This window comes from Asparagus officinalis, chromosome 5 (genome assembly GCF_001876935.1).
Source record: "Asparagus officinalis chromosome 5, Aspof.V1, whole genome shotgun sequence".
In the NCBI taxonomy this organism is placed as follows: domain Eukaryota; kingdom Viridiplantae; phylum Streptophyta; class Magnoliopsida; order Asparagales; family Asparagaceae; genus Asparagus; species Asparagus officinalis.
Window position 1 is genome coordinate 101139999 of NC_033798.1, and position 25982 is coordinate 101165980.

A 25982-nucleotide genomic window follows, 5' to 3' on the forward strand; every position below is an offset into this window, starting at 1 on the left:
ATCAGGCTATATTCTAAACTCAGTTTAATTTTATATCTATTTTCAATCATTATCTAATTCTGTTAAAACTACATTTTGTGCTAATTACACTCTAAACAGCTTATATTCCCAACATATTCAATTTGTTTATTTATCAAATATTTGTTTAGAATTTAATATCACTTATAATTTGTACTATTGCATACACAATATTGTACTTTCAGCGAACTTATATTCTCTTTTTAAGTTTTATATATATACTAAGTTTAAGAGACTTAAAAAGATTCTTAAATAAATTTCTAAGAAAATACTCGAAATATATGTAGATACATCGTAATTATAAAGGAATAATCGTTTATTATAAATTTAATTACACTATTGAAAATTAAATTATTTCACGAAATAGATATAATCAATATTCGATAACTATTTGTGAATATTCATGAATATTTATTAAATAAAGAATAATTGAGTTCAAATTCAAAAAAAAAATCTAGAAGTAATTAATGGATATTCAAATTCGGATTCAAATTTGAAAATTTTAACCGAATACAAATAGGAATATCTTAGTATGTAGCATTTGGTTCACTTACTGAGCTGAAGAATTACAGAAAATCAGAAAATTCAGCAGAGAGTTTGGCGGTCGACCGGCGCGATCGACCGCAAACGTGCACCAAACCGACTGGGAATCGGAGTGTGTAGCGGTCGACCGACGCGGTCGACCGGAGCTGGTGGCGGTCGACCGGCGCGGTCGACCGAGGATGACTGTAGGATTTTCTGCTCTCGGGTTTGATGATTCGGTCGACCGGTGCGGTCGACCGCGAGACCTGCGCGGTCGACCGACGATGATCTGGGCTGGGCCTTTCGGTTTTTGACCCGTTTCATTTCTGAGTTGTATATAACTCAAATCCTGATTGTTTAGGGTTAAGGCAAGGACGAATTTGAGCATCCTTGGAGAGAGGATTGTTGCATTCAATTGTGGGAGAGATTTGAGAGATCAAGAGCTTTGTTTTAGGGTTTGGTCTGAGAGATTTGTAACTCTATTTATATTCTCTTGATTTCTAGTAGTAAAACTCCCCTATTTTGGATTGTGGAGGTGTCAGGTGATGGATGCTTTGGATGCACAGAATTTGGAGGAGACTCTTGAGTTAAAAGAGAAACCCGCTGAGTTGGAGGATAAGGTTTGGAGAAAGATGAACAGTAGAGCTTGTGGTGTTATTAGGTCATGCTTAACGTCAGATCTTATTTATGATGTTATGAACGAGACGTCGGCGAAGAAGATGTGGGAAACACTCAATGAGAAATATCTGACGAAGAGCATTGAGAATCGGCTTCACTTGAAGAAGAGATTTTATCAGTTCAAGATGAAGAGGGGAGTTTCCATCAGGGAGCATGTTAATAATTTCACTAAGCTACTTTCAGATATGGCCAATGTGGATATTATAGTTGAGGATGAAGACAAGGCGATGCTACTTCTGTGTTCATTGCCCGAAGATGATTATGGTACGTTCGTTCTCACTATGATAAATGGGCGAACTACAGTTAGCTACAAGGAGGTGACCTCAGCTTTGGTGAACTATGAGTTGAGGAAGAGTGATGGTGAACCCTCCGAGAAGGCATCGGGAGATGCACTAGCAGTTCGAGGTCGAGATTCAAACCATCGCTAATTCAACCGCTCAAAGTCAAAGAATAGGAGTGCCTATAAGAGTGTTGGTAGAAATCAATGTCGGTATTGTAAAGAAGAAGGACATTAGGAGATTGACTGCCCAAAGTGGAAAGAAAAAGTCGGGAAGAATAAGGGGAAAGCTGCACAAGCTTCCGAAGTAAATGTTGCAAAAGCTATTGGTGAGCATTCAGATTCAGATTCTTCAGGTTATTCATGCCCTGCGTTACCGTGTTGCAAAAGCTATTGGTGAGCATTCAGATTCAGATTCTTCAGGTTATTCATGCCCTGCGTTACCGTCGGTTTGCTATGCGGATTCCACGGAGTGGATGATGGATTCGGGAGCTACATATCAATCTGCCCTAAGAGGGAGTGGTTCTCTAGCTTTGAGGAGCTGAAAAGAGGGGATGTTGTGCTTATGGGTAATGACCATGTATGTCCTATTGGTGGTATTGGTTCAGTCCGGATCAGGATGCATGATGGTGTAGTGAGGAAATTAAAGGAAGTGAGGTTCATGCCGCAGTTAACGAAGAACATCATTTCTCTTGGGACTTTAGAGGCAGCAGGATATCGAGTGATCTTAGAGGATGCTATAGTGAAGGTCACGAAGGGTTCTATGGTAGTGATGAGAGGTGTCAGGGAAAACAACCTATACTACTTGAAGGGCAAGACAGTTACAGGGGGTCTGGCAGCTTCTATTACTACAGAGGAGGACACTACTACCTTATGACACATGAGACTTGGACACACAGGAGATAAGTCTCTACAGTCATTGGCAAAACAGGGGCTATTGAAAGGTGCTAAGACCTGCAAGATGGAGTTGTGTGAGCATTGTGTACTTGGGAAGAAGACTAGAGTGAAGTTTGGCACCGCTGTTCACAACACCCGAGGTACATTGGATTATATTCACACAGATGTTTGGGGTCCTTCCAAGAACACATCTCTTGGGGGCCAACTATTTTGTCACTTTTATTGATGACTATTCCAGGAGGAATTGGGTATACCCGGTGAAGCATAAACATCAGGTCCTGAATATTTTTGTGGAGTGGAAGAAGAAAGTGGAGCTGCAGACAGGTAGAAAGGTGAAGACTCTACGTTCAGATAACGACGGAGAGTACAAGAGTGATCCGTTTCTGCAGTTTTGCCGGGATCACAGTATTAGAAGACACTTCACAGTTCGAGAGACACCGCAACAGAACGGGGTGGCTGAGAGATTGAACCGTACCTTGCTGGAGAAGGTGCGGTGTATGATGACGCAGAGTGGATTGCCTAGATCCTTTTAGGCCGAGGCGTTAGTTTATACGAGCCATCTCGTGAACAGGTTGCTGTGCACTGCGATAGATGGGAAGACTCCTTTGGAGCGTTGGTTTGGTTCGGTGGCTAGTGACTATGAGTCGCTTCGGATATTCGGGTGTCCAGCTTATTATCATGTCAGTGATGGTAAATTAAATCCGAAAGCGAGGAAAGCAGTCTTTGTGGGATTTAGAGATGGAGTCAAAGGATTCAAGTTATGGGATCCACTGGACAAGAAGATAGTTATTAACAAAGATGTCATATTTGACGAGGCGTACATGATGAGGCCTCGAGCCCCTCAGTAGGTGGAGGGAGACCAGACAGAAGAGATATCGCAGCAGGTAGAGGTTGATGTGACTCCACCCACTCTAGAGAGCACTGTATCCATTAAGGCTCCTACAGAGGTGACACTAGGAGGAGATGAGATGATAGTCGGGCAGACCGAGGGTACAGTGGATCATTGGACTCAGGAACAGGGTCATGTTCAGAGGACCATTGCAGCAGATAGACCGAGGAGAGAGATTCGTCGGCCAGCTAGGTATAATGATGTCATGGTCGCATATGCATTATCAGTAGAGGTCGTTGATGATATGGTTCCAGCCACATTCAGGGAGGCAGAGTCTAGCCCCGATTCGATCAGGTGGAGGGAAGCTATGGAGGAGGAGATGAAGTTTCTTCAGAAAAACGACACTTGGGCACTTGCATATCTACCTAAGGATAAGAAAGCTATTGGTTACAAGTGAGTATATACGAAGAATGAGTGATCTTCTATTGGGGACATTCGGTTCAAAGCCAGATTGGTTGCCAAGGGATATGCACAGCTTGAGGGCATTGATTACAACGAGGTATTTTCACCCGTTGTGAAGCATTCGTCGATTCGGATTTTATTGGCGTTGGCAGATGGATGTAAAGACAGCCTTTCTACATGGTGATTTAGATGAGAAGATCTACATGACACAACCCCAGGGTTTCAAAGCTGCAGGAAAGGAAGATTTGGTTTGTAAGCTGAAGAAGTCTCTTTATGGTTTGAAGCAGTCACCAAGACAGTGGTATAAGAGATTCGACGGTTTTATGATTGGCTGAGGGTACACGAGGAGCCCATATGACCCATGCGTTTATATGCACAAGCTACATGATGGTGAGCTCATATATTTGCTTTTATATGTTGACGATATGCTTATTGCTTCCAGGAATTCTTCGGCTATTCGAAAGCTGAAATAGGAGTTATCATCCGAGTTTGAGATGAAGGATCTTGGTGAGGCAAAGAAGATATTGGGTATGGAGATCAAGAGAGACAGGGTGAGAGGGAGTTTGAAGCTTACACAGAAGAGCTACTTGCAGTAGATGTTGAAGAAATTCAGCTTTGATGGAAATACAAAAGCAGTTAGCACACCATTGGCTCCCCACTTCAAGCTTTCAGCGTTGATGTCACCTGTTTCAGTTGAGGGCATAGATTATATGTCGAAGGTCCCATATGCCAGTGCAGTAGGTAGCTTGATGTATGCGATGGTGTGTACGAGGTCAGATTTATCACAGGCCGTGAGCATGGTATCGAGATACATGCATGACCCCGGGAAGGGTCACTGGGAGGCCGTGAAGTGGATTCTACGGTATGTTCGAGGCACCGTGGATGTTGGTTTAGTATTTCAGAAAGATGAGAAGGATGGACAGGATTGTATTGGATATGTGGATTCAGATTATGCTGGAGATCTTGACAAACGCCGGTCTACGTCAGGTTATGCTTTTACATTGGCAGGTACACCTGTATGTTGGCGTTGCACGCTTCAGTCTATAGTGGTTCTCTCTACTACAGAGGTAGAGTATATGGCAGTTACTGAAGCTATTAAGGAGGCTTTATGGTTGCGTGAATTATTGGAGGACTTGGGGATCGCTCAGGAGACTATTCGGGTATATTGTGATAGCATGTCAGCTATCTATTTGGCGAAGAACCAGGTTTATCATGCGTGCACGAAGCACATCGACGTCAGATTCTACTTTGTACGGGACGTCTTGGATGATGGAGATGTCATATTGGAGAAGGTCCACACAAATGACAACCCTGCAGATATGTTGACCAAAGTTGTTTCAGGTGTGAAATTTGATCATTGTTTGAAGCTTTTGAACATCCTTCAGTGCTGAGGCCTTTGGAGACCATTTGGGTGAACTACGTTCGACTTGATTCCTTGGGCAAGAGGATACATAGGTAATCTTTCAGATGCAGCCGGTTTGATCAGTTGATTCAGATAGGGGGGAGATCACGTTTCAGCTCTAGATTGGTTCCCTGACTTGTTGAGGGACTATTGGATGATCTGGTGTCAGCTCAGTTTTGGTGGAAACATTCGCCGAGGTGAAGAATTGAAGAATTACAGAAAAAAGTAGTAGATGACTAAAAGCATTTTTACTCTCGGATTTGATGATTCGGTCGACCAGCGCGGTCGATCGCGAGACCTGCGCGGTCGATCGCCGCGGTCGACCGACGATGATCTGGGCTGGGCTTTAGGTTTTGACCCGATTCGGTTTTAAGTTGATATATAAACTAAAACCAAATTTGTTAGGGCTAATGCAAGGACGAATTTGAGCAGCCTTTGAGAGAGGATTGTTGCATCCAATTGTGGGAGAGCTTTGAGAGATCAAGTGTTTTGTTTTAGGGTTTGGTCTGAGATATTTGTAATCCTATTTGTATTTCCTTGATTTCTAGTAGTAAAATCCCCCCTGCCCCGTGAATGTAGGCAACTTGCCGAACCACGTAAAATCCTTTGTTCTTGTTGTGGTTGTGTTTTGCATATTGTTTGTGATTTGGTTCGAGTTATTGTTTGTGTTGCCCTAAAAGCTTCCGTCGCGCACAACATGAGCTACTTGTGTGAGTCGTGATACAAAAGTACTCTCGGGCTTATCACTCCCGTCAACGCTTTAGTCAGAAGTATTACATACTATTTGTATGAAGCACAATCCAGGAAATGATAGCTACCAAATACAAGCGAACAGGCGTTGATACATTATCAGGAAATCTTAATGTTCTAACATTAATGATATATATAGTAGCGTATATGTATCATTCGAGGGAGGAATCAACTTGACGAACAGACCTAGCAAATGCAAGAACATCAGATGGCGCATTGGCCTGCGTACTAATGGTTCCCTCCTTGCTCTCTTCTCTCGCTGTCTCTTCGTGCTTCGGCGCGCTGGCACCAGTGATGGATCGATGAAGCAACTCAGCCGCCGCTGGATTGAGAGAGGATTGCAATTGCTTTTGCTTCGTCTTCTCCTCTGGCTGATCTGCCCCAGTGTACCACCATTCTCCTTCCATCGCGACCTACTCCAAAAAAGCTAGCTAGCTCCGAAGTAAACTAGGATGTTGCAGAGCTTTCCTTTCTTAATTGTAGCAAATAAAAAGATGACGACGGTGCCTTGGCGATGGCACGCGTGTGTAACTTAAGACACGTGCCGAAGCATGAAAGTGGGGAGTCTAGGTTGCGCACACGTACGTGTTCCTGTACTAGCTAGCTGGATTATTCTAAAAGTACTTTTAAGTAATTTTATAATCAATCTGCGTATGACATATACCTAATATCTAATATTTAAGACTTTATAAAATTTAAATCTCATAAGTCATATCTATACTAATGTATAAAGAATATTATGGGGGTAGTGAAATTTCGGAGGAATGAAGGACATTTTATCTATTCTTATTATAGTTTACAAGAGAGATTTTTTTATTTCCTTTCTTTCCTGTCTTTTATTTCTAGAATTTTTTAAATAGAAAAGAATTTGAACTCACAAATATTGTTATAATCGTATTTTTTTCAGGAGAAAATTTTATTTTATTTTTTCTTTTCTTTTTCCTTTCTTACGGTAGTAGAAAAACGAGCAACCTAAACGGAATTTTCCGTCTAGGTTGCTTATATTAATCTCTCGTTGATCAACCTAGACAGCGTTCCGTCTAGGTTGATCCGTCTAGTTTGAGTCAAACTAGACGGAATTCCGTCTAGAGTGATCAAACTAGACAGAAAACAACATAGACGGAATGTGAAAAACCGTCAAGGTTGCAACATAGACAGAATTACCGTCTAGGTTGCTTCCGCTACATTTTTTGTAAAATCTACGTTACACCCTATATAATATCAAACACCAAATCATGTTCATATCCGACACAATCTAATTATATTTCAATATCAAATACAATTATATTCAAATAATAGATTCACCAAAATATTAGAGCGAAACATAAACTATTTACATAGACAATAACTAATTTTCACACGTCAAAGATTTATACAATGAAAGAGTTCGCGAAAGGCATGAGAAAGGTAAATTTACAGATGTGAAGAGAAGTAGAGACAACAGTATTATTCCCAATAAGAATCAAAGAAACCGGCATCCTTCATCTCAGAGTAGTATACATTCTCCAGATGCGTGTCCTCCTGTATCAATACCAGATAAAAAATCCAAATAAGAAACAGAAAATCCAATAGAACAAACCAATGGAATATAAAACATAAGCCAAAATCAGTGCATTATCAGAAGTCTAGGGAGTTCCAGCTATTACGGACGGATGAAGGTATAGAGAATTAAAGAAATGCTTATACCTTTTTTGTTCGAGCTTATGCATATAGATGTCGCACTAAACTCTCACTTTACTTTTATTCAAAGGAAAGGGCTTTTGCAAGCTTATGCGTATAGAAGTGTAGCTATTACCTAGTTGTATTGCTAGATCTAAAATATTAGAATCACATAGATGACCTCAACAGGAAAAAACATATTACTAATAGTGAACTATAATATGATAATGAAATTATTATTTAGTAATTGGACAATTTACTATCATTCATCTATTTCCAACTATTTTTGTGTTCTTCCCTTCTCATATGTAAGCTTTCTAGTAAAATGTGAAACTAATAGTCACAAAATATGCTACCATGGGATTATCATGGTTGTCATGCTAGCATGATACAACAATGCACTTCAAAATAAAGAAAGTAAAACAAAATTCATATAAAAATTATGACAACATAATAAACATATGACAACACAGATGGAGACAAGCTTTGCAATACGTATATTAGTTAGAACGAGATTTTGACAATGAGGAACACAAGAAAAGAAATTACCTAGTTCCCAGTTCTCTGGGTTTTTTCAAATGGTCAGGCTAGTAACAATTCGCTGCAGATAACTTGGTAATCAAGGACCTATTCATCAATCAAAAGAACAATACTGATAAGACATCATGACAACAAGCATAATGCAATAACCAACTGCAACAAGTGAATACCCTAAAATTGAAACACACCAGAAATGAATTAGGTTACATAGGAGATTAACACAAATTAGTAAAAAATCTCTTCTTTTATTGCCTTATTCTATCTTCATTTCTTCACCAAACTTGTCCTTTCCAATGCAACCCATAAAGCTAGTTGCACCAGGAGTTTGAAACATCCACTGCAAATTGAATATGACATCAAAATATGTTAAGTCGACAAAGCTTCATAAAATACAGGAGATTCACATTCATATGTTAAATATACCTGGGCAACCCTAATTGCATTTTGTGTAGCCCCTGAAGAGGTTAACATAATATATGGTCGAATGTTATCACATAATTTAAAATTAAATTAAGCTTGTGTATCATAATGATTGTTTAAACCAATTAAAATTATACCTCCAGCAATATACTCGACATTGTACTTTGAAGCCTTTTCTTCATACCTAGAAGGAGGCAAAACGCCAAGTTATGAATGGATCAGATGGCACACTTAAAATCTAATACATTAGGCTATCATGCAATAACATTTCCAAATCTTGCTTTACACACAACACGCAACATTCTGATGAATTCCAATCATAACACATTCATTTGCAAAATATTTAGCATAAAAAGAAGGAGAAAATGAAGCTTGCTATGTAAAAGTGAATTATTTAGCGAGATCTGAACGACGACAAAGTCTGAGCGGGGGTGGCGAGGACAGAGTGGTGATTTTGGGGTTTTGGCAAGAGAAATAAAAACAAATACCTTGCTTCAAGCGGATTTCTTTCTCGCTTCAACCGGTTAGTAAGGTCCACTGAGCGGAAGCCGAGGTGGAAGGCGATGTTGCTGCCGACGCTGTAGCCCATGATGGAGACGTTTGAGAAGTCCATGCAGGATCCAAGCCAGGGGTCGGTCGGGCTGAGGGCCTGGTTGCGGAGGAAGAGGAGGGCGTCGACGCCGGTTGCTGTTAGGCGGCAGGAGGCCGGTACTCGGCGGCGAGGTATATGCGACGGAGGACGAGGGTCCGAGAGTGGCGAACAAGCAACGAGAGAGGTGGTGGATGAGGGGCTTGGAAGCAGGCGCGGAAATGAGCGACGAATCCCGGCCATGGAGAGATAGAGGGGATGACGGAGGAGGCTTCGGGGCTAGGGTTGAGGTTGGGAGGTTAGAGGCGGGGGAGGGTGTTGCGGCTGGGAGAGGGGTGTCCCTGGATGAGGCGGCGCTGGCGGTGAGGTGGAGGGGGGTGAGGGGGATCTCGGCGCGGCGGGAGAGGGATCCGTCGGGGTTGAGGGAGATCTGGAGGTTTTGGTGAGCGGGTGCCGTGGAGATGAGAGAGAGAGATAGAGATTTGGGGGTTTGTAGAGAGAGAGGGTTTGGCCCGTTTGGGGGTTTTTAGATGGAAAAAGGAGAAAAAAGAGACTGAGAAAATGAAAAAATAGGCGAGGAAATGAAAAAATAGGCGGGAGGTTTCGTTAATTTTTTGCAGGCAACCTAGACGGAATTTTCGTCTAGGTTACATCAATCTAGACAGAAATTCCGTCTAGGTTGAGTGCCCATTTAAAAAAATAAAAACCGTCTAGTTTGTCAATTTAGACGGAAATTTCCATCTAGATTGACTCAAACTAGACGGAACAAAGTAGACAGAATTTTTTCCGTCTAGTTTGCCTCAAACTAGATGGAAAAAAATTCCGTCTAATTTGTTCATTTTTTTACTAGTGTTATTTCTAGATCATTCTACATCATGAAATGAGAATACTTATATAATTAAATAGCAATATTTAAATTTTTTATTTTAGTTCCAATTATATTAACCGCATATAAGAAAACCATCTAATAAAATTGTGTAAGAATAAATTTAATTGTCAAATTTTATGATATATTTTCTACATCGAACTTTATAACAAAATTACATAAGTCAAATCATCATCAAACTATTCATATGTGACACCCTACACTTTAGTCTCATATGGACTAGTGTGAAGAAATGTTAATGGTTTGAATAGAAAAAAGTTTAAGACCCAAGAGTAACTTGTGTTAGCATTTTGACAAAGTGGATTTAGTCAGCCCGCGAGTTGCTCTCTGTGGACTGACGAATTGCACGCGCCAACGAGCCCGTAGGCCCGGGGGGTAACAAGTGGTATCAGAGTAGTTATTAGCCAGAAGTGTGGAGCTAAGTGCTATACGGGGTTAAGTGCTACATCACATTGATGCGGTGAGGCCATCTATAGAGCGCGTATGAACCATCTCTAGAGTCCACATCGCCTTGTAGTGACACTGGATGTGCCAATTGTCATGTCGTGAAGATGAGGACGTCGTCTTTGTAAGGTGGGATGATTGTGACACCCCACACTTTAGTCCCACATATACTAGTGTGAAGAAATATTAGTGGTTTAAATAGAAAAAAACCCAAGGCCTAAGAGTAACTAGTGTTAGTATTTTGACAAAGTGGATTTAGCCAACCCACGCACGCGAATTGCTCTCCATGGACTGACGGCTTACATGCGCCAACGTGCCCGTATAGGCTCAGGGCGTGACGGAATATGTCAATATGAGATAAATTGTAATAATTTAATATTATTCGTGCTATTAGAACCTTTACTTTGGTTTATCTTATCTAAGTTCTAAAATTTCTCTCATTCTAGCATGGACTCTACTACTGAATTAAGACGAACTCTCTAGACTGCTTTGAGCTAAGTTACCTCTAGAAAATTCCCTTGAAGAATCATGTGACGAGGCACTTGATGGAATCGCATGTTTTTATTCGTATTATTACTGGTAACTCTTTTTTGTCTTGCATAGGACAGGTACGATCTGCTCTCCCTACCCAGCTACTAATTCTTTTCAACAATTTTCTTCTATAATATGCAGTTTACGTATGCAGCATAACATCGAAGAAACTCTTGTTCTGCAAGAGAATACAATACAAAACCAAATATATTTGTAACTTTTTTGAACTGAAAAACAACTTTTTTTGAACTGAAAAACAGGGTGAGATACCCTGTTCATATATATATATATATATATAAACGAAGGGGTTAACAAGGGGAAAGAGGGGAAAGACTCAAAAGGAGCATGACAAGATTCTAAGTAGAGAGGAGGAGGGTAAGGAGCGGACCGTGTCGTCACCTACCCAAAACTACCATGACAAGATTCTAAGTAGAGAGGAGGAGGGTAAGGAGCGGACCGTGTCGTCACCTACCCAAAACTACTCTATACTTAAAAACCATCGACCAACAGGAGGGTAAGGAGCGGACCGTGTCGTCACCTACCCAAAACTACTCTATACTTAAAAACCATCGACCAACGCCCCAAAAAAAACAAAAAACGTAAACTCACCACATCAGAGTTGACACAGAAGCTGTTTGAAGCTGAATAAACCAGACAACAAAAAACATACAAATACGAGACTACAACTATGGGACTGAGAGAATGGAGCTGCATCCAAAAAGGAGAGGGGAGAACGAGACTGCATCAGGAAACCTGAAGACTACCAGCAGGGGGAGTGTCAACTGTCATTAGAAAAGTTGTCCCCGAAGTCTCCTTCGCTGTTGGATTTCACAAGCTCCTGCAATTTTAAATATATTTGTAACTTTGTAAGCAACTAAGCATCCACTAATTAATTTGTTCCTCTTGGATTTGAAAACTAAGGGCAAGAATTAACAAGCCAATCAAAAATTAGCTTTCTTAGCGAGCTGCATCAAATAAGCAAGATAATATTAAATTAAGACAACTCTTCCAAAGAATTTTTTTAAGGGTAGCACTACAGGCACACCCTCAGGCACACCTTGTGCCACACCCCTTCTCTCAGCTACAGTGTACGGGGCCCACACATGAAATTAAATAATCTCTCATGTGTGAGCCCCGTGCACTGTAGCTGGGAAGGGGTGTGGCACAAGGTGTGCCTGGGGTGTGTCTGTACCATTTTTCTTTTTTTTTTAAAAAACATGATAAATATATAAATAATAATAATTAAGTGCACAACGTACATTGTGGGAGGTCTACAAGCAAGTGGCTAACTGGCTACGTACCTATGAAATTGAAACGGTATAATATGCAGCTTTATTTCCAATTTATGTTGTACTTGTAACCTCACACTACTATGTGTCACTCATCGGCATATGTAAAAATACTTATCCTCAACGTCCAAGAATTTAAGATACCGCTTGACGTAATGGATGTGAATCCATTTTCTTGATGAACAACTTTCATATGCTGAGAATTTGACATACCCAACTTAGGACCGGGTCGGACCGCAGCGACCGAATCGCAAAACTCGATCCAGCGGACTTACACTATATGGGCTTTTTGCCAGCCCAAAATGTACCGAGCCCGAATTTGAAGAATGCCTTCGAGCGGCTTAAACTCGGCTTGTAACCAGACACAGATTAGAGATCTGAACCGAAGTCACCTCCAGATCCGGTCCTGACCGAGCCGGATTAAAAACTCGAAATTTTAATGTTTTTTTAACCATTTAAAGTCTTAACTTTTAAAAATTGTCTAGTTTAATCTCTTTAATTAATATCCCGTGGTGATAATTTTTTAATTCTAGTTTCAAATTTTAATGCTTTTTTAACCATTTAAAAATAACATGAAACTAAAATCTCACGGCCCTGCCTAGGCGCAGGCCTAGGCGTATAGCCTGTACCATGGGCTTGGGACAGCCCAGGCCCGCTGCGGCTATCGGGCCCAATTCCACCGCAGGTTTACTAGCAAAACGATAGTATTTCTTGTATTTAAATAATTTTCCCCCTTCCCTTTTAAAAAAATCACTGAACTTGAGCATTAATTAGCTGCAATTTTTTCATCGAGATCACATGGAATGACCTCATAAAGTCCATCGTGACTGGAGAAACAAACAAAAAAGCATCCAATTCAACGTACACGACAAATGCATATGAAGAAAGCAAACAGCTATTTCGGAGTACTAACCAAATGATAAAAGTTAAGAAAAGAAAAAACAAAAAAAAAAGGGGGGGAATACCAGCACCATCAAAAGATTGATGTGAATATTTAATCGGTTTCTGCTGCTGTGCTAAAGAGAATTAATGTAAATATCACATGTCACATAAAGGTTTCACATTTAGTATCGAGTACCAACCGCACAAGATCTAGTTTTCCTTTCTATGACGTGCAACCAAATAATTTTATTCCTGAGATAATATATATGATAATATGAGAATAGAATCAATCCATTAATTAATACTATACTCCGAGGGCTCTAATAGTTAATAATTAATAGTGTCTTTTTCTATCATCCCATCTCAAAGACTTAATTCACTCTCTTCGCTTTTTGGAAATCTTTATTTTTTTTTTCTCAATTCTTGTAAACCATTAATTTGTTATCTCCCTTTCCACAAAATCTTAATATTATCTTTCCTTATTTCCCAAAGGTCCTAATGTATGCACACAAAATTAATATGAAATCACATGCATCGCACGGCTGACAACTATTAGGCTCGCATTCCCCTATCGCAAACCTTCCAAGCTAGAGTATATGACACATAAGTTCAAAAGAAATGATAAAAATCTGATAGCAGCTTTCAAAGACAGCTTAGATTTGAACCAGGTACATTACATATTTTCTTCTTTTATAAAGCTACGTATGTATTCATTTCATGTATCACTCTGCATATATAAATAAAGTTGAGCAATGTATTAGTAATATTTTTTCATTCTAAATCATTAGGAGTCGACATGTAATTGCTACAGTATATTTCCCCAAAATGTGTATAATATAAATTTAATGTTAGATTTTTTAAAAGAATGCATTATATATTGTTAGATTCTTATCTAACATATGAGTACAATGAATTTTAGCAATGCAAGATTTTTTAACCATTTGAGTTTTAGAAGTTTTGACATCAAATAAAAGATTTAAGTTTAGTTAACATTATTTGTGTCTTATGTTCTATTTGTCATTGATCCATTATCAAATTATTAAAGCTTCTAATTAACTTTTGACACTTTGCATAAAAATCCTCTGTATTGCCAACTTCTTTCCACCTTACTTATGATTTCTTAATTCTTCACATTAATTGTAGAACAATCTATTCCTACCACCTCATTAACATGCTAACTATTATTTTATTTTATAATAATGAAACACAGGTCTCTTTATCTGTCACTTGTGACAATACAGAAGTTGAAATTTGTTCCTCGGATAACATTACACCTTGCAAGAGAAATTTGTTCGAATCTGATGTCGAGCAATCTGTTTCAGTGGACTTGATCTCTCCGCAAATGTCAAGCAACAAAAAGGAAAAACATATCAAAATTGAAAAAGATAATTACTAGATTCTACGGAGAGTAGAAGCTACATTTTGAAGGAAAAAACCTGTCTGATTTATGATGTATGAAACTTATATTTAGTATTCTTGTATGAATACATATTTAGTAAGCTTTTGTAATCAGTGCAGGTTATTTTGGTGGTTTTGGGTTGATAAACCTAAATATTTGATATGATTATATTATGCTGGATATTTGGTTTATCAATATATTGATAGTTATTATTTTCATTCAAATATATATAATTGACATGTATCTCTATGTGCTTTGAATATTTTGTTTGAAACTAAAAATTATGTTTCATACTAATTACTTGCTACAACAAAATATTATGACATTAATCATAAAGACATTAGACATTTTAAGCAGCTTTGTTATGAGAATATGAGAGTTATATTTTCATTCTTTTTAACAGTTTAATATTAAGTCAAACATATATGCAGCTTAGATTGTATCATTTCTGACTGCTTACATATTATTACCGTTTTATTTTGTATTATTTTGCTACATCAATTTTTGTATTTTAGAGTAATTCGTGCATCGCACGGGCTTGAAACTAGTTAATGTTAAATATCACATGTCACATAAAGGTTTCACATTTAGTATCGAGTACCAACCGCACAAGATCTAGTTTTCCTTTCTATGACGTGCAACCAAATAATTTTATTTCTGAGATAAAAAGGGAGAACAATATATGTGCATATATAATAATATGAGAATAGAATCAATCCGTTAATTAATACTATACTCCGAGGGCTCTAATAGTTAATAATTAATAGTGTCTTTTTCTATCATCCCATCTCAAAGACTTAATTCACTCTCTTCGCTTTTTGGAAATCTTTATTTTTTTCTCAATTCTTGTAAACCATTAATTTGTTATCTCCCTTTCCACAAAATCTTAATATTATCTTTCCTTATTTCCCAAAGGTCCTAACGTATGCACACAAAATTAATATGAAATCACATGCATCGCACGCCTGACAACTATCTTTTGTCACCAAAAATAAGTTGAGTATGGATGGGTGTTGCTCGCCATGAAGTTGTCTCCATCACTATCATAATCTTTAGTAGGTGGCAGCAGCTAGCTAGTAAAATCCAAATTGTATGAAATAATTTTTCAAGATCCGTAAAGAACAAAATTTTAGTAGGGACTTCTTTTTTAATACTAGAATTAGGATAGACTCATTCACACCCAATTTGATATTTCCGTTGTGCATCTAGAATGTGTGCACCTAAAATGGGTAATTTTACGATCGAATTTAGAACATTATATGGGACTATGGGAGTGATGATTATCCCTTCATTAATCGAACTTTTAACGAATGAAAAAGAATAATACAAAGAGTGGTGTTAGGGGCACACCCCCTACCACACCACCAACCACACCCCCCTCTCCTAGCGCTACAGTAAACCGGGCTTCACATGAGATTTTAAAATTTTTAAAATCCCATGTGGGGCCCGGTTTACTGTAGCGATGGGAGAGGGGGGTGTGGTTGGTGGTGTGTTAGGGGGTGTGCCCCTAACATTATTTTAATACAAATACTCGTAAATTAAAAACCACATTGAATGGAAAGTAATGTAGTGAAGCTTATAAGTTATACCAAGCCCAACATTGCTATCAACCACACACAAACACAAAATTTGGTGAACAAACATGTGGATCATGACTGAGTAGGAAAATACAAATAAATTTGTTTTGACAAAAATAAGTTATGGATATATCGTGTGAAAAAGATAATAATCCTTATTTTAAGAAGTAATACATCATTTTAGCATGAACTCAAGCATTAAAGAGATAATACTTTATCAAAAAAAATTAAGGATAGACAATTTACCAAAATACTACCACAAATTCAAATTATTGATAAGATACAGATGATAACAACGGTTTAAAATATAGATCTAATATTTTATTGCTTCTAAAATATTCCATAGATAATGTGTTTTTTAAAGAAAATAAATAAAACTTCTACCTATGAGAATTTCTTTCTCGGCATTAATATTTGTTACAAGTTAAGCATTCTAAAAAAGGAGGGTAATGACAAGTTAAACATTCTTAGCTCCTGATTTAGCCTGATGACAAATGTAACTTATATGATTTTGTATTATGCCCTCTATATGATTGTTTTTCGTTAATAAGTAGTTTAATAACAAACTCTATTAGTTCTTAAATTAGTCAAACTTTTTTTTTGAAATAAACATAATATATAGCATTGAAGATCCTAAAGCTTTATTGATTCCTCTGTGGGAAGTCCCGAGTTAAAAGACTACTATAAGCTCTTTGTTCTAAGAACCAAAAATAACATATAAACAGGAAAGAAAAAATGACATGGGATTGGACATTTTTAAATGAACAAAAAAAAATCTACTTGCGATGGGGCATTTTTAAATGAACAAAAATTTATTTATGCACAATAAAAGAATCTATGTAACTATTGATAGACGGTCAAATTACACAAAGCTCTCTCCTGAACTAATACTTAGTACATATAATATAAATCTGATACTTGAGCCAAATATGAGCTTAAGAAGTAAACACGCATCGGTTGAACACATAATCAGATCAAAATAGCCCAAATGCAAGTCATAACGAATCTCATTCTCAAGACCAAGTCAACGCGACGCTTCAAGCGAAGTTCGTCTAGAATGAGCTTCCATGCAAATAGCCCCTGCGGACCACATCCCACATTATGGTGAAGCTTGCTAGAGCGAACTTCGCATATGACTGTCATTTGTGAACTTCGCCTAGAGCCGTTAAGCATGCTACTTTATAAGACAATGGTTCAGCTCATTATCTCTAAGTTAATGGTTACTAAGCCACATTTAATGACAACTAATTCTCTTTTTTAGCCTATAAGAGAAGGGAATAGTTCTAATTTTTTAAGCATTATCAAGGATATAGATAGAAGATCAGAATTAGGCTAACTTCGACATTTCTTTGTCAAAAAAAGACGACTTCGACAATCTTCTAGATCAATAATTGCTTGTACCGTCAATGGAGCATAAGGACGACCCTTAGAAAATAACCTGATCGTCTATAAAATTTCTTATTCCTTATATTCTCTAAATTTATAATCCTCTTTTATTTATAAATTTAAAGATCATAAACACTATTTTTCCCCCTACTTTTCTAAAACTAAGAGGATCCCCTAGTTTGGTACCGTCATATAAATAAAGTTGATAAAGTTTTTCAGTTGCTTAACTTGACTCCTATTTCGGATGATTAGAGGTTCAAATGTAGAAAATATGAACTATTTTAAAAAAAAAAACTGTTAAGGAAACAAATGGGCATTTAATTTGAAACGAAACTAATGCGTTAATCTTCTAACACAAATAATAAGTCAATTTGTTTGAAAAATTCATCTCTTATGCCCCCATCTCCTAAAATCTCCAATTGAAAATTCTATCAATCGATTCCATTTACCCTTTGCAGTCGCTCCACTCTCTCCGCCATTTATTATAAGAAATTAAATAAGAGAATTGTTCCCTTTACTATTTATAGTCCATGCAGGAAACTTCGTGGCAGCTTCCCGCGTGACTCAGTTATGGAGGAAAAAACCGAGCGAGAAAAAAAAATAAAAATAAAAAAAACCAATCAAACCAAAAATCAAGAAACATAAATCTAAAACGGGTGAGAGAAACGAAAGAGCGAGGAAAAAAACGAGTGAGGAGAAACGCGGAGGAGTTCTCAAAGAAAGCACAGAGGACTACAAAAAGGTTTGAGTTTCTCTCTCCTCTTTCTCTCTCTAGAACCCTAAACGGCCTGCTGACGCTAGGGTTTGTTCGCCAGAATTTTAATTTGCGTCGTCATCTCTCCTGCGATTGAATGGAACGGCGGCGAAGGGGACGATGGCGAGATCTGCACGGCGGGGGAGGAGGACGATACGTTTGATATACCTCCCAAGAACGCGCCCGTTGAGAGCCTCAGGCGGTGGAGGGTGAGTTGTAGTCGATTAATTGGGTTATTTTTTTTATAGTTTTTTGATTTGAGTTAGGACTGAACTGTAGGTTTAAGTGCATTCTGTTGTGATGTCGAATTTTGGTGGATTTTAGTGCGCCCTAGGGTTTGTTTGAACTTGATTGTTGAAGGAATGCAGTACATTGTGAATAGGTTGAGGATTTATCTGTTACAGTTACAATGCATTGTTGTTGAGCAATCCAGAGGAATGGGGATTCATCAATCCAATGTGGAAAGCACAGTTCTCTACACCAATCATCATTATTTAACACAATTTAGGACTCCACTCGAAAAACCTGTCAGGTCCTGATGTTGCATAAGAGGGAGATACGAAAGCATAGCCAATTTTTTTTAGGAATGATGGCTGTAAATGAAGCTAGCACAACATGGTTTTGAGCCTTGTTAATTTTGCAAACATTGTAAAATAAGAGGAAGATAGTTCATATTGATCAATTACTAGAGAAGCCTGAGAACCTATCTATAGTTACAGTAAGGTACAAATTCTATGAATCTGAACATAACTAATCAGATCTCAAAATAGTTTGATAACAAAATCAGATAATAACGAATACCAACTTGAGCTTCCAACTCGTATCTTCTAACAATCTCTAGCACTCACCCGCAAGCTCCAACGTAGATATTGCCGAAGCCGAGCTTGCTGATAAATGTATGGAAAAGCTTTGGAGATGATGTTGATTAAACATGAGACACGAACGTCGAGACCGATAAGACTTCGTGCGAGAAAAGAAGCCTGATGAGATTACACACAAAAAGAATTTTGATGAGGTTGCACGTGAGAAGAGGTGAATACAGCCACGTGCAAGAATAAAGTGACCATGGAAATACGTGTGAGAAAATGAGATCGGCGAGGTGGTGCAAGAAGAGAGCCTACAGGACCGCGTGTGAGAAGAGGAGGCCGATGACTAGATTTTGTCTTCTCAAGGATGACGACTAGGTGGAGCTTATGGCAGTGAGTTTGGTGGATGGTGACCACAAATAGATTCTCACAATGGAGAGCAGCCGTCAAGAAGGAAAGCGTGAGAAATCGGGGGCTTGATGACGTTGACGTAGCCACCGAGGGGAATGCACGCCGATAGCACTTGGGATGACCCCGTTGGCAGCCCTGAGGATTAGAGTTTAAGAGATATTATAGACCTTCAAAACCTGCTCTGATACCATGCAAAATAAGAGAGAGATGGTTCTTATTGATCAGTTATTGGAGAAGCTCGAGAAGCTATTTATAGTTGCAATAAGGTATAGATTCAATGAATCTGAATATAACTAATCAGATCTCAATATTTTCTGATAAGAAATCAGACAATAACAAATAACAACTTGAACTTCCAAATCATATCTTCTAAACAATCTTTAACGAACATTTAAAAGCCACTCAATGTGCTTATCACTATGTAATGCCAAGCAAGCACCACCTTAACATTATGAAAATCTGAGCATGAGCTACATATGGCGGTGAGTGAAGAGTGAGATAGTAGACTATTGGAAGAACCTTTTGGATTTCATAAGCATGATCCTCAATGTCCGTTGACTTGTTTCTACAAAGGGACAGAGCACAGCATAGGAATCCCAAGACAGAATAGAGTATACCATGACCCAGGATGGAACGATGAAATCTTACGAACGAATATAAGCCAGAATTTGAAAATTGAGTTTGGTCTAAAGTGACAGGGTTTGTGAAGTCACGGGAACATTATAGGATCTGTCCAACGTGTAGAAAAGAGCTATTTTGATTGTCTGCGAGCAAGTGAGGACCTGCACAGACAATATAGCCTTTGGTGTTGTAGATGGTGGTCGAAGTAAATAATATTCATGTGTATCTTATAAACTTAGTGAATTCATCTGCAACTTCTAATAGCCAACGCATGAATAGGGGTAACCAGTCTGTTTCTTTGCGTCTTAAACAATTCTTAATAATCCCTTATTCCATTTTGACACCTTGAGTAAGACTGATGTGAGTTATAGGAGGAGGAGACCATTTTAGAAGAAATTGATGAGTGATATGCATGTCAAGCCCCTACAAAAAAATAAAATATCAACAATAATGAAAAAGAATGAAATGCTGACTTTTCTTTTTTTATGAAAACTAGAAGGGACCCTATCAGGAGGAAGTCAGTTGAAGATTGAGCACATCAAGAAAATTAATTATATCGTCAACCTTTGTGGGTCTCTTCCCTTACCTTACAATTTGCCCAGCTCCTGAATCCCTACTAAATACTAGGGCTAGAGGTTAGAAGGTTATCCTCCTTCAACAAGGGTGTAGGGATTACGCTAGTATAAGGTAAGGAGAAGTTACTACTTGGTGTAGGCATATAGAAGAAAAATCTTATGATCCCTTGTAATGAGAGAACCCAAGAGCTTGCTTTAAATCCGGATGTGTAGTCAAGTGAAGATTAATTTATGGGGTACTCCTTAGGTCTACGGAATAGTCCAGACCTACTTGTGATCATGGCTATGGCTATCGATATTGTCACAGACTCATAATTATATTTGTTATAGTTTGTATGAAAAAACAGCAATATCAAAACTGTGTTTTTATCTTGCCATCATCACTCATCAGACCAAAATTTATTCTTCTATACTAAAATATTTCCTTTTCTAATTTTAGGCTTAAGCCAAATATTAATTCCAATTATTGTTTACTTTTGCCTTCTGACAGCAAGCAGCACTTGTGCTCAATGCTTCTCGCCGATTTAGATATACACTGGACTTAAAAAGGGAGGAAGAAAAAGAGACACTGAGGAGGAAGATTCGAGCACATGCTCAAGTTATTCGGGTACTATTTTCTATGGTTTGGTGTAATTTATATAAGTTTTTCTTTGAATGCTTTTTATTCCTATTGTTGTTCTTAGTTCTAATTTTTTCCAGGCAGCACTGCTTTTCAAGGAGGCAGGGGAAAATGGGGAAAGAGATAAACCTGGTACTTTGGAACTTTCTTTCTGACTAGTTGTGTCAACTCTGCCACAAATTCATGAAACTTTGTCAACCATGCCTTTGATCTTATAAGTTAGGGTTTCAGTTGAGACTTTGCTTAAATATTGTCTCATGAATGAGTTCCTTATTAAACATCTTAATGTCTTTCCTAATCATCTTCTTGACATCTCATCTTCTTGATCTAGATATGTTTAATTAATTTGCTCTGTGACGTCATGAATTTGAATTGCATGGACTATTTTATTTATAGTTGTAACCATGATTTTGATACCAGTTCAAAGCGTTCGACATGCTGATGGCTAAATAGATACATCAACAGTCTTTTCACAAAGCCTTCATAATTTAAAGATGTGCTTGTAGCTGACCTATCTGATTAGAAAGTACGCAGATGATTCGGTTTATGTGATTTGGGGTAGTCGTTGGTTTTTGTTTCAGTTTCTTCATACTTTATTCCTATGATCTATAGAGATGGTTAGGATTGTCGTCTGGCATGGACACAGGGTGACAGACATGGTAGTGCCCACTATGCAAACACAAGTGCACAACTGTATAAGCATATATATTTTGTGAACATTGTATATGGAACTCATAGAGTATATGTCTTGGGCTGTTGTTAATATATAGTGACACCCAACTTTAGTAAAATGATCTAAAAAATAACTTCCATCAAAATTGGGTATAACAAATTCCATCTTAAACATTTTATGCGAGTACAATTTACTTACCTGTGAGTATTGGAAAATAGATTTGTTGTGTCCTGGAGTGGGGTTGGAAGGGGGGGGGGTGCCTATCTTCATCAGGGAAAGTTTTCTTCATATAATTGCTTATCGTGCTCATCGATTTTCAATTTTATTTTGTTTTTCTGTCTTAGATGTAGGTATAATTCTGGCTTGTTTAGTCAACAAAAAAGTAAGGTTTTTATTGCTCGCATCAATACGTGACTATGGTTGGTCTTGCTTTTGCTTATATTGTTGTTGGCTTTACATTTTCTCTTGAAGCCAGTGTTATCAGGACACTTGATTTTACAGATTTTGTCCTGTCAAATTTTCTCAAAACATGACAAGTCACTTGGAGAGTCTTGTGACTTATACATGACAAAACATACGCACATCCGTGTATCATTTGCTCGGATTCGTTTTTTTTTTCCAAATGAAAAGAGAATTAGAAAATTTGTTGTATGTAGGTGCCCATAAATGAATGATAGAAATGAGAAATTTCAGTAGCTGCTGTCTTTTTTTAACTTCCAAAACTCCTAAGTCATCCAGACTCATATCGTGTTTCTTTTCTGTGCAATGATATTTGTACAAAGTGTTAATAAGAGCCTATTGCATCGTTGAATATGGGATTATAGTTGTCTGTGGGCGTGCGTGTGACAACTAGTGATAAAAAAGTGAACTCAATATGAGATCAATAATGTGTACCAGTGTGCCAACTACATGTGTTCCCATAACTATAAACATGTCCCTTTATTCTACTCTTTAAGACCTTCTGTATTCAGTACTTGTACTTGTGTCCTGTGTGCATGTGGCACTGCTTGGAGCTTTGAGCTTTGTATATTTTCTTCAATAAATGCATCTTCCACTTGTAACAGGTCTTATTGGAAGAACATCTGCTGGTCCTACTGATGATTTTCCAGTTGGGGTTGAACATCTCACAACACTAACAAGAGATCATGATTTTACTTCTTTACAAGAATATGGAGGGGTAAGTATTTTAATTTATATACTTCAGTCTTCATTATATGTTATTGACAGTTGTCATGTTGTAGGTCAAAGGGCTTGCAAACTTTTTGAAGACTGACACTGATAGGGGAATTAGTGGAGATGACGCAGACCTATTAAATAGGAAAAAAGCATTTGGAGCTAACACATATCCTCAGAATAAAGGAAGATCATTTTTGGTATCATTTGTCCTTACAGTCAGTTTATATTCAACCATGCTTTTGCTATGCTGTCAATTTATACATTTTTTTTATGCTTTAGGTTTTCTTATGGGAAGCTTGCCAAGATCTAACCCTTGTCATCCTAATTGGTGCTGCTATTATATCTTTGATATTGGGCATAAAGACTGAGGTGAATTTTACCCTATGATGTTTTTCTAGTCTCAGTCTTTTGCTTGCTTGTTTATTTCCCAGATAGTATTCACAGTGACACTAGTCCTAGTTCTGTAGGTTATGTTTCTGTGGATCTTTTGTCTTTATGTTGTGTTATTGTATTGTAATTATTAGTTTACATACATGCTCTGCTATAGTTTATGCCTTTATGTTGCATGTTGAAAAGGTTGTCTGAATATCAGTTTTTATGCATACACATTAAACTTACTCTCTCTCGTTTTTCATAATACTCCATTTTGTCTTGTTAGGGTTTGAAAGAGGGATGGTATGATGGTGGCAGCATTGCTTTTGCTGTTTTTATTGTGATCACGGTTACAGGTAATGTTTGTAAGATGCGTCTTTTGATATATATAGTACTCATTTTCATTAGCTTTTCTCTTCTGCAAATATTATATTTCCCCCGACTAAATTCATGTTGCACACCTTTTCTTCTTTTGTTTGTAATGAGAATAAGATATTACTTTTTAACTATGATTAATAGAGATAGTCATGACTCATGAAGGTCTGTATTACTCTGATACAAAGATGTGGCATCAGACATGGCAGTTGCCCAAAATCCAGCAATGAGAACACAACTGAAATTGTATATTTCTTATGAACAAATTGTATATTTCTTTTGAACGAATCTATATGTAACTCACAAGGGGTATTGTTCATATAAAACAACAGCTAATTTGTAGTATAATCCCAGTAGACACGGTCATGATGGTCTGTTTTGGACCTGTCTATTTTGGTTGGTGCAGACATGCTTTGTACCACAGATTTTTATTTGATAGTAATTATGACCACCTGGGAACATTTTCCTTGGCTTGCAGAAGCTTCTCCAGAAACTTCATCTAGGTTTTTTTTCTTTGGATCACTTTACTCACCAGAGTTCTTATATATCCTAAAACATTGTACTTTTTTAGCTGGTGTTATGTTGGTAAATTAATAACCTCGATTATTCATTACAGTTACCATTAGTGATTTAACTTTTTGTAATGATACTATTTAAGTCTCCTTGTTTTCCAGGGAATTGTATGCTATTTGGCTCTTGTTATTTCTGTTCTTCCTTAGAATTAAATATAAGGGCAAATATCACAATCCCCAAACTTTGGGGCATTTGACACAAAACCCCCTTGAACTTTGTTCACTAAATATCCAAAATTTTCCCAGAAACCCCCCAAAACACAATAAAGCTTTCATAAGCATCCAAAACTATGCAAACACCACTCCTCCTGGCGCGCGCGGGAAAAGTGGAGCACCAGAGAAAATACAGAAAGGACAAAATCTGGCAGATAATAAGTTCCTCCAATTGCAAGGACACTTTTTTTTAGTTTGATTTATTTTTTATGGCTGAAAAACATATATAGATATGTTTTACTTGAAATAATCCATGGATCACTTGTGCAATTCACTTCTTGTCTGTAGAAACAATGTAGAGTAGGGCTTCAGTGACTTTTGGAATGATTTGCTAATACAACTTCAAAGTGAAAGTTTGATGCGAAGACCATCCAAACTTGATGGTAACTCTTGAGCGTCAAAATAAACATTTGTCTCATTACTTTTCATGTTTAGGCATTTATTCACACCCTCCTACAGTATCAAAAAAGAAGAAAGCTTATGTTATGCCTTAATTAAGACAATACACTCAAACATTTATAGGGTTATTTTTTTGGGAAGTGATCTAGAGATGAGAAACTGACATGAAGGCAGGCTTAGAAAGCGTTCTTTGGTTTTGAAAATTGTTAAATCACTTTTAATAAAGGATTAGCCATGTTCTCTTACTGGCTCATCTTATGTGATTGTACCAAACCTAAGCATTCTTGTTTAGCTGCAAATTTGAAATGCTTTCTTCTTGTTTTCAAGTTTTGCTTTGGAACTACATGAATAACAGTCATCAGTGCATTCAGTTTAGTAGTAGTAATACTACTAGGTATATCTCTTTTCTTTTCTTTTCTTTTCTTATATTTTCCTGTGAGAACAACTAGATATATCTCTTTTGTGTTGCGTCTACTGACCTTAATTTTGATGGGTCTATTTTCGACATGGAATGGTATTTTCCTTTCTTCTTCATCAAACGTGAATGCATAATATTGTCAATATGGGTTTGTTATACATCTGTGACTTTCACTCACTCTGCTTCTTGTTTTCCCCCTATTTGTACCTATTTCTTTAGCTGTCAGTGATTATAAACAATCACTTCAATTTCAAAACCTGAATGAGGAGAAGCGTAATATAAAAGTGGAGGTTTGTGCTACCATATTTAAGATTTCTTTCAATAAATTGGATAGCTTTATTTTGATATGTGTAACTTTGTTGTAGTTGTTAAAAGGGGTGACGTCTGATATTTCAGGTGGTCAGAGGTGGTAAAAGGATACAAGTTTCTATATTTGATATTGTAGTTGGTGATGTTGTTCCTCTAAAAATTGGCGATCAGGTACGAGAACAGAAAAGTCTTATTTAATTAAACCTTTTATATTTCTTCTAGGAATGACAAGTTAATAATCTAGTTGTTTTA

The 25982-nt window shown here is 37.6% G+C and overlaps 1 protein-coding gene and 1 long non-coding RNA gene across 2 annotated transcripts in view; both read left to right on the plus strand.

Moving 5' to 3' along the window:
* Nucleotides 13633–14692, plus strand: LOC109843513. The gene is made up of 2 exons (XR_002247705.1): nucleotides 13633–13743; nucleotides 14286–14692. It is a non-coding gene; the product is annotated as an uncharacterized LOC109843513 (long non-coding RNA).
* LOC109842257 (calcium-transporting ATPase 8, plasma membrane-type-like) overlaps nucleotides 16837–25982 on the plus strand; it is a 26963-nt gene continuing 17817 nt past the window's right edge. Inside the window, exons 1-11 of the mRNA XM_020411156.1 lie at nucleotides 16837–16841; nucleotides 18006–18179; nucleotides 18253–18400; nucleotides 21095–21211; nucleotides 21304–21355; nucleotides 22961–23073; nucleotides 23138–23269; nucleotides 23352–23441; nucleotides 23731–23800; nucleotides 25641–25711; nucleotides 25818–25924. Of these exons, the coding sequence (XP_020266745.1) occupies nucleotides 16837–16841; nucleotides 18006–18179; nucleotides 18253–18400; nucleotides 21095–21211; nucleotides 21304–21355; nucleotides 22961–23073; nucleotides 23138–23269; nucleotides 23352–23441; nucleotides 23731–23800; nucleotides 25641–25711; nucleotides 25818–25924 (1079 nt within the window). The remainder of the gene's footprint in view (nucleotides 16842–18005; nucleotides 18180–18252; nucleotides 18401–21094; nucleotides 21212–21303; nucleotides 21356–22960; nucleotides 23074–23137; nucleotides 23270–23351; nucleotides 23442–23730; nucleotides 23801–25640; nucleotides 25712–25817; nucleotides 25925–25982) is intronic.